This window comes from Prionailurus viverrinus, chromosome A2, assembly GCF_022837055.1.
Source record: "Prionailurus viverrinus isolate Anna chromosome A2, UM_Priviv_1.0, whole genome shotgun sequence".
In the NCBI taxonomy this organism is placed as follows: Eukaryota; Metazoa; Chordata; class Mammalia; order Carnivora; family Felidae; genus Prionailurus; species Prionailurus viverrinus.
In genome coordinates, this window is record NC_062562.1 from 160903029 (window position 1) to 160916046 (window position 13018).

Here is a 13018-nt window from a genome sequence, read left to right on the forward strand (position 1 = left end):
GGCTACATTGGAAAAGATTATTACTATTTACTTATTAAAATCGTAATCTAATGGCCAGAATTAATGATACTGTTATGGACTTCCATAACAACATAATTTAATATGCAACGGATTCTGGAGGAAGAAAAAATGTCTGTATATTCTGGGAGAGGTAAGATAATTGACCTTGGCTGTATTAACAGTTTTGTCTAATTTACTGTGAATGTTACCTGTTTAAGTCAAACGCAGTGTGAACTTTTATAATTTTCTTTTCTCAAAGATAACCTTCGGAGGCATACCCTTCTCTGGGAAGCCAAGTTCCAGCAGTAGAAAGAACTTCAAAGGCTGCATGGAAAGCATTAATTACAATGGTATCAACATAACTGATCTTGCAAAAAGGAAGAAACTAGAGCCCTCAAATGTGGTAAGATTGCTCACTCCAAAATACTGATGTAGAGAAATGTCACAGTTTTGTTTTCTGTGGAGTATCGAACAGCGTCACACAGCATTTGTCATCATGCCGATGTGGGGCTCAACAGTGTAAAAGTAACTTGAGAGTTGCCTAAAAATGTGTAACGAGTGGATATATTCTGAGAATAGGTAATGGTTTTTGAGGTCGATTAGAGTGAAATAGATGGTAAGTTTCACTCAGATGGGGCACAGGATTTTGACACCATGTTTCTGGATTCCCTGCCTCAGAGGGACAGGCGAACCTCAGTTGTGCTTTGTCCTGGCAGGTCAGCAGCCCTTACGCTGGCAGCATCATGTCTCCAGATGTCTGATCATATATGGCTTTCCAATTCTTGTTTATGATTTAATTCAATATTTTAGAAAGTGTTACATCCAGGAACTTGATTGTACTCACTTGTATGTTTCCAGAGATAACGCATCCAGATCAGTAAATAAATACACTTTTTGTGAAAGCCCGAACATACTAAAGATCAGGCAGTTAAATAAGGATTGATGGCCACTGGGTAGTGAAGGCTGTGACATAGCGCCTGACAGGGATCTTCTTCCAGCTCCCTCTGGGAGTTGTTTCCAGATTGAACTGTTTAAAGGAGGAGAGCAAAAATCGAAGAATGCTCTAGCATACCCGCTTCTCCATGACACTGCTTAGCATCACTGAAAGATACCAGCTGAAAAATATAGTCTGTGTCCCCTGTTGTTCTGCAAGAGCAGGAGTTAACTTCAATCTACAAGTATTATTTGGAAGAGTCTGGGGTTCCGGAGACCCACGCATTCGAGAAACCACTAACAGTAGATAACGTTACAAATGCTTGCCTCATGTCCCAGAAGAGCTCTGATGGTCTGTTCCCCTGCATTTGAGCTGAGGGTTTTTTTTTTTTTTTACAAAATGACTGGACAAAAAGAAATCCTGTAATGAATAAACAGGAGTCCCAGGTCAGTTATAAAAAAAAAAAATTATTAAGGTATAAAATAATTCATGTGAAATTTTTCTTTAATAATTATTTTTTCTTAAAAATAATAGTATATACTGACTAAAAAGTTGAAATTTGAAATGATCTCATCAAACATTAATATAGAGAAAAATAGTAATAGTTCCATTTATAGGCAGCAGGCACTGTGCTAGGAATGTTACTTTTATGGTAATCTGAGAATAGTACTACAGTATGAGTAAAGATGTTGTCATACACGTTTTGTAGATGAAAAAAAAATGTGAGATTTTACCTGGAAAAGTAACTTTCCAAAATGAATGTGAGTGGATTCACAGCGTGTGACCCCCGAGGTCATAGTCTCCTATATTGTGTTATTTCCTACCTAGAGCAGTATTAATATATATGCTTTTTTAAGCTTTGGATAAAATGGCACCAGGGTCCTTTTGTTTTCCCAGAAATCATTGCTTAAGATAAAAAGGTACAGAAGCCAGATCATCAGAATACTGTTTCTATTATCTGCACATTTAGGAAGTGGTAAAGTGTTATTTCTGCCCAAACCTCCCATTGGGTCCTGAGATGCATTCATTAGGCACCCAAACTATAAAGGATTTTCCTATGGAGACTTATTCCCATGGCAACTTTAACTGCAAAATATATTGTAGTTACAAATGCTATTTTAACTTGAATAACAAAGATATTTAATAAAGATAGATATAAATTATCTATAATTATATTTGTTAAAATAGAATGAACCCACATGGAATAAGCTTCTAAACAAAAACGTGTACATATTAAAATTTTAGGCAGAATAGAGACAAGTAGGATATTTTGTAAGCAACTCTAAAGGGAATATTCATGAAGGGAATTTGCTTTCAAAGATGTCAAGTGCTGGTATTTCAGTGAAATTGACTCAACACTCCTCCTGCACCCTGTCTTCACACACAAACACGTTTCCTCATATTGGTTCACAACCTCCTGGAGAGCTTCCTGGATGTAATCTGAAAACAGCCTTTGGATGCCGAGGCAGGGAGAGACAGAAGAAAGAGGCAGAACACATCCCATTGGTATGTGGCCGGTTTCATAGACAAGCAAGGGACTTGCTTCAAGACAAGCAAGGGAACTTCCAGGCTTGTCTTGGGCAGCCAGGAGATGAGTAGATCTCTGCCTTGCCTGCCAAGTCTGAAAAGTTTTATAGAGGTCTTAACTGGATTCGCTTATGGAGACAGGAGGACCCAACTGACTTCACTCAAGTACCCAGTTCAGGTAGCCTCAACCCCGCATCTCTGTCTCAAGGCTCTGTCTTTGGAGCGGCCTCCGGGAGTTAAGGAGGCAAGTGGAGCAAACATTCCAAGGATGGGGGAGGAGGTGGGGAGCCTCTCATTGTCCCAGTCCTGCTCCGGGGTCAGCTGGCAGTCACGTCTTCTGGTGACCTCCTCTGGCACCTGATTACACATTGACTCCAGAGTCAGCATTTTTGCTCAGGAAGGACCTTTAGTTTTGCAGGGAGACAATCTCCACAACCCAGGTATGTGGTCAGTTATAACATCTCCATTATTAGGCGAAGGCTGTTCTTTTCATCAGTAAAAGCAAGCATTTAAAAATGACCATCTGTGAAGCGAAGCTGCAGATTTAATTTGAATATTAATTCAGAGGGACAGCCTGCCTTAGATGTGATGGTTAATGTGCTGAAATGGAAGAACCATCCATCTAAACATAGACACCGTGGTGTTGTGTTGTGAAATAAATAAATGATTGAAGGGCCCGATGAAAATGGCAACAAATTATATTCCTCAGGATATTATGGCAGGATAAAAGAAGTTGGAAGCAAATGTAGGTTTTCAGACCTTTAATAGGAAGGTACTTACACACTGAATGTAACGTTTAGTAGTGTATCTGAATGGTAAGTCACATTTCTCTGTACAAAATAGAGGGAGTGGGAGGGGAAAGGAGCAGGCTTTAATGATCAAGTTTCTTTTCATTTTGTATGTTCATATTAGTATTTTCAGAAGCACTAATTCAGTATAATCTATGCACATTTAATATCACAATAACAATATAACAAAATAATCTGAAATAATCACGATTACGCTGATGTCTCACAGTTAATATTAATTCACATATATCAGGTGTAAGGATAAGAGCCAAGAATCTTTGTCCCCTGATGTCAGTTAATAAATAGCAACCGAATGGCCGTAGTTCCCCTGCCCCCGCTAACCTGTGAAGGGACGCTGGACAAAGGCCGTCCAGAAGCCGGCAGCGGCCTCTCCTCCCTGGCTCGTGCCTCATCGGTTCCGGGGGAGGGGCGCGGCAGCCCCCTGCCTTGTTCACGGAGTCCAGCCGTCTGCACTCAGGCCCACCCCGCAGGGACGCCTCCCGCCCCGTCGGCTGTCGTCCGCCAGTTCCACGGAAGACGGCCCTTCTTAGATCCCTCATCTGGACGCCGGCCGCCCTTAGGCACACCCTGCAGGTGGAGTGATGCCCGGGCGTCCAGTTGCCGAGTCCCCACCGCGCTGGCTGCCGCGTGGGAGAGCTCGCGAGGGCCCAGGCTCGGCTTCGGCCTCTCTACACCTGTCGCGGCCTCTCTACACCTGTCGCTCTGTCTGCCTTCGGACGCGGACTGCTCGTTTGAATCCGGCGCGCCTCTCAAAGCGCGTCCTTGTGTCTTACAGGGGAATTTGAGTTTCTCGTGTGTGGAGCCCTACACGGTGCCTGTGTTTTTCAACGCTACCAGTTACCTGGAGGTGCCGGGACGGCCTGACCAGGACCTGTTTTCCGTCAGTTTCCAGTTCAGGACCTGGAACCCAAACGGCCTCCTGCTTTTCAGCCACTTTGCGGATAATTTGGGCAACGTGGAGATCGACCTGACCGAAAGCAAAGTGGGTGTTCGCATCAACGTCACGCAGACCAAGATGAGCCAGATAGACATCTCCTCAGGTGAGTGAGCCCCGCTCGCGGCCTGCTCCCAAGGCCACCGTGATTTCCCCAGCCCGCGTCGCTTCTGTTGTCTCGTGTGGGTGTTGCGTGCCCGGGGTTCTGTGCGGATTCAGACTCGTGAGGGTCTCGCTTGGCTGCCCGGAGTGCTCGGGCACTTGCTGGGAAGGTGAGGCCTGGGCGAGGAGGCAAGTTGGTGGAGGCTGTGTGAGCACCAAAACCTTCTCTTGCTGATAAGCGCTAATTCACATTCATCGGACGGTGGGTAGTGCTCGGAGTGTTTTATGTTTACAGACGAAGAATGTCTGTTTTACTAACAGAAGAGTACCTGGCAGTTTTTGACTTGGTGGACATTCAGATACCTTTTGCCCTTAGTAACAAGTGCATGTTAATTTAATTATGGCTTTTAAAGTTATATTCAACTGCTTGAAGCAGAGCCTTGAAGTCTTCTCGCTAAATTTATGTGTTATTTCGGGAAAACCGCAACAACGATAACAACGAAGGGTGGTTACAGGGAGGAATGACAAGATGTGTGCATCAACTGAGGAAAGACTGTCTTGGCTTAGGGTGATTTTTAAACATGACCTCACAATGGTATGATTGACTGAGGCTGGGGTCATAATTGTTCTTAATTGAATAAACTTAGCAATCTTGGGATAATCTTTGACTAATATCGTACAAAGAAAGCTAGGATCACAGGGTGAGATGATATAAACAGAGAAAAACTAGGGGGACTGATAAACAGTAAAAGTTCTCATCAAATTTCTCTAGATATTCCTTGCCGTAGTGTTATATTTTTATTTTGTTATAACTCCTTAGAAATGGAAAACGGGAATAGCTAACGTTGACTGAGCGCTTTGTACAGATGTACCAAATACTCAAATGCTCAACTGTAAGACTGCTGACTCTGATTTCTAAATATTCCATGTTCACTTGCAATACCGTATGTATGCACCTGACATGGTTTCTAACACGTCCTACTATTTGTGTCCGTGTCGTTTCCCTGCAGGCTGTTAGGTCTTTAAGGGATGAGGTGATGCCTCTTCTTCTCTTCTAGCCTATAGAATAGCACCTGTTACATTAGAGGTCCTCTGGGAATGTTTGTGGAGTTAACACTGTGGCCCTTTGAACTCGTGTTCACTAACAGAGTATCTCTGGCTGAAGGGTATGCATCTTTCCATACGACAAGCTTTGTGTTTCTGTAGGGCGTGGCTGTATAGACTATTACTGAGAAGGATTCAAGGAAGGTATAGGGACCATGATGTCAGAGGTGTATCGAATTATTGAAATCAAAAGCTGTTGTGCAATGCCTGGAAGTTTACTTTTTCTGTGTTTGCTGTTAGTTTTGCTTTCCACTGAATGTTCAAATGGATTGATCAGCCATATTTTATCACTACTTCCCAGTATAGATTCGCCTGGGGAGATTTAGAGCAAATACAAAATAACTGGAGATTCCAGAATAACACATAAAACACATACACATACAAATATTGACCATAGTTGAAAAACTCCCCGTTAGATTTTACTATGATTAATGATTCATTTCTAATGACTAAATACATAAAAATATAAGTATGAAGTCCTCCCTTCTAGCGTTTTCTGAACAAACCCAAATTCCTGGTGATTTTCCATGTAACATGAACCCTTACGATGGTAATGATAGGATCTTAAATGTACAGGTCAATAAAAATTTCCTAATTTAATTTGATCTTATTTAGGACTCTAAGATACTTTTATCTAATTTAAACTGTATTTTTATGAAAAAATAAAAGGAAGAAAGAAGAAAGGAATCCAATATGCAACAACTAATTTACCTTAATAGATTTGCTTAAATATGATAAAATTGGACTTTAGAATTTTTGCCAAGTTAGCCAACAATCTGTGCAAATTAAGGGCAACTCATGGGAAATTTAAACATTTCTATAACCTTGCTCTTATACATCCCAATGAAAATACCTTACTATTTCAAATATTTATTTTTCCTATACACATAGTGGAAGTCAAGATCACATCAGTTATTACTGCTCAAGTTTCAGAAAGATTAGTAGGTAAATATAGATGCACATACATTTTTTAAAAGCTATGTCTGTACTCATTTAAACTGTTTATTGGGGCGCCTGGGTGGCGCAGTCGGTTAAGCGTCCGACTTCAGCCAGGTCACGATCTCGCGGTCTGTGAGTTCGAGCCCCGCGTCGGGCTCTGGGCTGATGGCTCAGAGCCTGGAGCCTGTTTCTGATTCTGTGTCTCCCTCTCTCTGCCCCTCCCCCGTTCATGCTCTGTCTCTCTCTGTCCCAAAAATAAAATAAAAACGTTGAAAAAAAATAAACTGTTTATTAAAAAATAAAAGAAAGAAAGAAGGAAGAGATTCAGTATATGACTACATTCATCCATCCTACAAATTCATATGGAGTTCACAGAAGGCAATTTTCATCTGTATTTAAAGCATTTTACCAAACTCAATTAAATGTATGAGTAACTTACTGCAAGTAGCAACACCGAGAAAATAATTTAGAAAAATAAGTTAATCCCAGGGCACTAATGTTTGCTTTAACAAAGGGAAATAGTCTGTATTATATCTACCCTATTCTTATCAGCAGCATGAACACTGATGAATGTCAGCCCTTCTTTACTTTATTATTAAAATAGCTTGGTTGTAAGGGTGTCTGGGTGGCTCAGTCAGTTGAGCATCTGGCTCTTAGTTTTGGCTCAGGTAAAGATCTTTCTCGTGGTTCGTAAAATCGATCCCTGTGTCCTGCTCTGCACAGATAGCATAGAGCTTACTTGGGATTCTCTGTCCCCTCTCCCCAACTTGCTCACACTCTCCCCTCCTCAAAATAAATTAAAAAAAAACTTAAAAATAGCTTGGTTGTGAAAATGTAGAAGATACAGACAATTTAGAAGAGGAAAGCAGTCACTGATAACATTACTATGTGCACACACATGCGCGCGCGCGCGCACACACACACACACACACACACACACACACCACTTCTAGCATAGTGCATTGAGAGGTCATTATAGAGACACTCAAGTACTGTCTGTTAATAGATACTTGTATCTTGGTTTTGTTTTTAGTTAGTAAGTTCTGTGGTCCAAGATGAAGGTAATTCAAATGGTTCACAAGCCTTTTCATTCTGTCTTGGACAGCATTGTTCTTTGGTGATGAATTCAAACTAACCCTATAAGTTAGAGAATTTTCAGTACTTTTTTTCACCCATTCCTTGTATTTTTTCCCTCCATGTTGTAATTAATTTCAGGTCTCATTAGTTTTGACAATGGATTCAACTTGTAAAATTCACTCAAACTCTGAGTTACCTTCACTTTGCACAGTGGGTTATCTTTCCGTGAAAATACTTTCCAAGTTGCAACATCAACTTTTATAAAACATTCCACTATATTTATATCTATTTAGAACCCTAATTAGCGAGTGGTGAATACAGATTTATGCATTTCCTTTAACTAGGAGTAAGTAGTAAAAAGGAGGAAAGTGCTAAAAGTGTCAGATGGGTAATGTGTGTTCACTTGAGCGTATCATTTGTTTTAACTTTCATGTCAGAGCCGTGGAGAAGGTAGACCTAGAACTGTGTTTTTAAAATTATTTGGAGTTTTTAAAAATGGTTTTTCAAGCTTTTTTGAGGTAGGATTGACAAAGTTAAATTGTATGTATTTACACATTGTACAGGTTGTGCAGTGTGATTTTTTAAGGTGTGTGATAATATATGTATACATTGTGAAATAATTACCACAACCAAATTAACAAATCTGTCACCTCACACTTGTGTGTGTGTGTGTGTGTGTGTGTGTGAGCTCATGTGCATGGTGAGAACACTTAAGATGTATTCTTTTTTTTAATTTTTTTTAGTGTTTATTTATTTTTGAGAGAAAGAGACAGAACGTGAGTGAGAGAGGGTCAGAGAGAGAAAGGGAGACCCAGAATCTGAAGCAAGCTCCGGGCTCTGAGCTGTCAGCATAGAGCCTGACACAGGGCTCGAACTCATGAGTGGTGAGATCATGACCTGAGCTGAAGTCAGACACTTAACTGACTGAGCCACGCAGGTGCCTCAATATCTATTCTTTTAGCAAATTTGAAGCATACATTATAGTATCATTAACTATAATCACCTGCTATACATTGGATTCCCTGGAACTTTTTCATCTCATATCTGAAAATTTGTATCTTTTGACCACATCTTTCCATTTTCCCTACCCTCCAGCTACTGGCAACCACTGCTCCACTCTCTAGTTCTATGACTTCTACTCCTTTAGATTCCTCATAAAAGTGAGATCATACAGTATTTGCCTTTCTGTACCTGGCTTATTTCACTTAGCGTAACATCCTCCAGATTCAAATGATTTTGTTAAACACACAGTAAGAAAACATTTTATATTGTACTCAATTCCTACTAAAACAGAGTTTCACGAAATAAAATGTACTTTGCTATTTTAGATGCGCTTTTTTTTAAGTTTATTTATTTTGAGAGAGAGATCACACATGTGCACATGCGCACGGGAGGGGCAGAGAGAGAGAGAATCTCAAGGAGGTTCTGGTAGCCTACAGTCTGTGAGATCATGAGGTGAGCTGAAATCAAGAGTTGGATGCTTAACCAGCTGAGCCACCCAGGTTCCACTAGATGCACTCTTGTAAGTTTGATGTTTTTGCCCTTTTCTTTTTCATTAAAATTTTCATGACCCCCAAATTCTTTTATGATCTAAAAACAAGTGACCTACATTTTGGAAAACGTTGACCTACAGATATGTATTCTCATCTGAAGTTAGAATTTTTTGAAGTTCTAGCAGCTTGGAGGTATTTACTCTGTCATTACATTTTGGAATACTAAATGTATCTTCCAGGAACAATATTGCAATATTATAGTGGTAGTAAAAAAGTATTCATGTGTATTACTGTCTGATGTATAGTCACACACACACACACACACACACACACACACACACACACAAACTACCTACTATTTGAGATAAGGTTTTTACTGCAAAATTCCTTAGTTTTATGCCACTAAATTATGCACAGATGTTTACAATAATACTCTAAAGCTGTGGTCTAACCATATTAATAAGGTCATAAAAAGTGTTCATCATTTATAAAGTGGAAGGGAAGTGATTTCTATTAATGACCTTTCTTACCTACTGAAAAAAGAAATCAGTTTCTATCCATGTAAACAAAGCCTTTTAGAAAAGATATTCAGAAATGCACTGCTTCTAAATCAGCTGTTTTCTACCTGAAGTATTAGAACCTCCTTGTTTTGTTTACATAGATATTGTTTCAATTTTAGAATGACTGTTCAGCATCTCTACTGCTTCAGAAACCTGTATTCAGCAAAGATCACCTTTGTTTGTATTTCTGTCTCCAAAGAAAATCTTTTTTTTAAAATTTTTTTTAACATTTATTTATTTTTGAGACTGAGAGAGACAGAGCATGAACAGGGGAGGGGCAGAGAGAGAGGGAGACACAGAATCTGAAACAGGTTCCAGGCTCTGAGCTGTCAGCACAGAGCCTGATGCAGGGCTCGAACTCACGGACCGTGAGATCATGACCTGAGCCGAAGTTGGACACTTAACCGACCAAGCCAAACAGGCGCCCCTCCAAAGAAAATCTTTTTGAGGCCTTGTTTTATTTTTGTTTTATTACAGTGTCCTTTGTAAACCTTTTGAGTTGCACCTTGGGTGTGTTAAGGGAAGGTGTCTTAGTCCAGTCAGCTGCTGTAACGGAGCTCAGTAGATCGGGGGACTGGAACAACAGACATTTATTCCACAGAGTTCTGGAGGCCGGAAGCCCGCCCCCAGGGTGCTGGCATAGTTGAATTCTGGTGAAGGCCCTCTTCCAAGTTGCAGACATCTGCTTTCTCCCTGTGTCCTCACAGGTGGAAGGGGCTAGGGAGCTCTGTGGGGTCTCTTTCGTAAGAGCACTAACCCATTCGTGAGTGTTCCAACATTGTGACATAAACACTTTCCAAAGGCTCCACCTGCTAATACCATCACATTGGGCATTAGAATTTCAACATATGAATTTGTAGTGGGGACACACAAACATTTCAGGTCATAGCAGAAGGAGTAGACATTTTCTTGGCTTCTTGTGTAGCTGTGGAACTTGTTGGCAAATACTGACAGGTTTCCAGTTCATTGTTGGCAACTGTATTTCCCTGGGATTACTCCTGGCACTCTCTATCCTAAGCAATTAGAATATCTCTTCTCTTGATTTTATGAACATTTGAAAATGTAGTTAGTACATTAATTCTGGAAAGAATTCATACCAGTTTACAGAATTCAGTGAGAACTTGCATCATGAGGTTTCTTTTCCTTCACATAAGAAAAAAAATAGTTTAGTTTGCAATACCATTTTTTATGTTTTGTTTATTGAGAAATGATTTTCAGCTCTATGTTTCAAACTGCAGATATTATTTCAAAATTTCTTAAAATAAATTTTTATAACTCAGAAATAATTTTTAGGCTTGCTTTACAGACTTCAAATGACTTTTTTTCCAATGCCTTATAGCAAACTGATTGGAGACATATTTAATAGTATATATTACATTCCTTAATTAAAGTTAAAACCATAATTATTAGACATCTTAAAAATGTCACCCCTCCTTGACTATTAAATTTGTATCATTGTAATTCTAAAGGAATAAGTACACATATTTAACATAACATATATAAAATAATAAGCAAACAGACTATTTTTAAGTGAAGAAGTGATTTTAAAGACTGCATCTTAATATGGAATATTATGATGTCATTAGAAATAATGTTTCTCAAAATTTAATACCGTTGGAAAGTGTAATATAGGGAATAAAAATGTTTACAAAAATTATATAGAATATCGTATCTATTATTATTATAAATGTGTATGGATAGCTAGAAAACAGTTCTTAATGAAATAAAATCTGAATAGTACTAATAGTAATTATCTCTAATTAGTGGGTTATTGGCCCATTACTAACATCTTTTTTTTCATTGCTAACATTTTAATACATTTTTCATAATATCCAAATTTTCTTCAATAAATATCAATTGCTGTGAAAGCAAAGCCAAACAAGGCAAAAAGGTATATGCTAAATTAATTGAGGATAAAATAATAGTCCTAAAAAAGTATAATGGTTAAACAGCATTATGAATGGAAATTACACAGAGTAAGTTATATCAGTTCAAAAATTCTAGTTCCTCTCTTAATTAGAAGCATATTATATGGTCAGTTTTGAAAAAGTTTGTCTCTGAACAGTGATCTTCAGCTTAATTTTCTTAATGGCATTTATGTAACAAATGGAGCACTTTATATTTGGATGCAGACATTTGGGCGTTGGGTCTATGAGCTTTTATTTGAAAATACACATAACTGATTTTGAGCAAATGCCACATTTGCCATGTAATTCTAAATCTTTTTTTTTTTTCTGGGATAGATAGATAAATGGATAACTTGATATATAAAAGCATTTCCCCTTAAAGCTGTTGCCAGCTGTCAAGGAAAAACAGATTTTACTTTTCTGTCTTAATGATGAATCAATGGATGCAAATCTCTTTATTTCCAAATAATCTGCATAGACTTCTACAAAAAAATGTAGCTAAATACTGATTTTTAGAGTTCCTTCCATTTTGTTGGTCCTCTAGATATCGGAGATGTTCAAGAAAGCTCAGAAATCCATCACTTTAAGACGCTAAAGACAAAGCCTGGCTCTGGATTGTTCGAGAAAGTGGAGCCTAAGGAAGGATGATTTCTAGAGCACTGTGCTCTCCTTAGTTAGGAATCTCGATTTGTGCCTGGCCAGCGTCTCTCCTCTTGTTTAGTAAAAGACAAAAGTGAGTGGGACGTAGATCAGTAAAGATGTATTAAATATAAATAACCTTGGACAAATCTACAATACCAGTTTGCTGATGTTTTTCTCCCAAATTTACAAATAGGCTTGTTGTGAGAGCCACATGGCACCAAGCAAAATGCATTTGAGTGAATATTATCTTGCTTCTGGGTAGCGTCACCTAGCTGACTTTTTATTATATTTCAATTCCCAACGTGGCTGTGCTATCATCATGCAAGCTGAGTAGAAATCTACCTTTAATTATACTTCAGTGCATGCTGATGCATTTTCACATCAATAGAAGTATTATATTCCAACATGAAAGGAGAAAGAGGCTGGGGGGGACGTTTTGTGATATTAGGTATTGACTTATTCTTTAGGAAGCAAAGGGGACATTTTAATTTATAATCACACTCCAGGATACCATACCTACTCTAGTTTCTACAATGTTTCTGGGCCTTTTAAAATATTCTATGCCTTTTTCAGGGAAGATGAATAAAACATGATTGTGTGTATGTGTGTATAATAATTTTTAAAAATTGCAAGAAGAGGATAAAACTTAGTAAACTTAGGTGGATAAAATAGAGGTAAAAACTCCCAATAGGGACCAGGTCATGTTTTAAAAGCTTCAGTTTACTATATAAATAAACTTACCAAACAGGAAAAAAAATCAGACATTACTTCTGTACACTATAAGAATAAAAATGAATTATGTAAGACCAGCAGAGAACACAGCTCAGGAACCCCAAACTTAATATGTGGATATAGTTGAAGATGTTTGCAAAACAGGGGAGAGAGGGCACAGAAACAGATTAGCTTTTCTGAGAGGCCCTTTTTCTTTGCCTTTCCTATACATTTAAGGGCTGAAACTTCTTGATAGGTAAGTAGTTGGTGCATTTAAGC

General features: G+C 38.8%; 1 protein-coding gene across 1 annotated transcript in view; it reads left to right on the forward strand.

Moving 5' to 3' along the window:
* CNTNAP2 (contactin associated protein 2) overlaps positions 1–13018 on the forward strand; it is a 1382613-nt gene that overhangs the window by 319357 nt on the left and 1050238 nt on the right. The window contains exons 7-8 of the mRNA XM_047837856.1: positions 260–403; positions 4046–4310. Of these exons, the coding sequence (XP_047693812.1) occupies positions 260–403; positions 4046–4310 (409 nt within the window). The remainder of the gene's footprint in view (positions 1–259; positions 404–4045; positions 4311–13018) is intronic.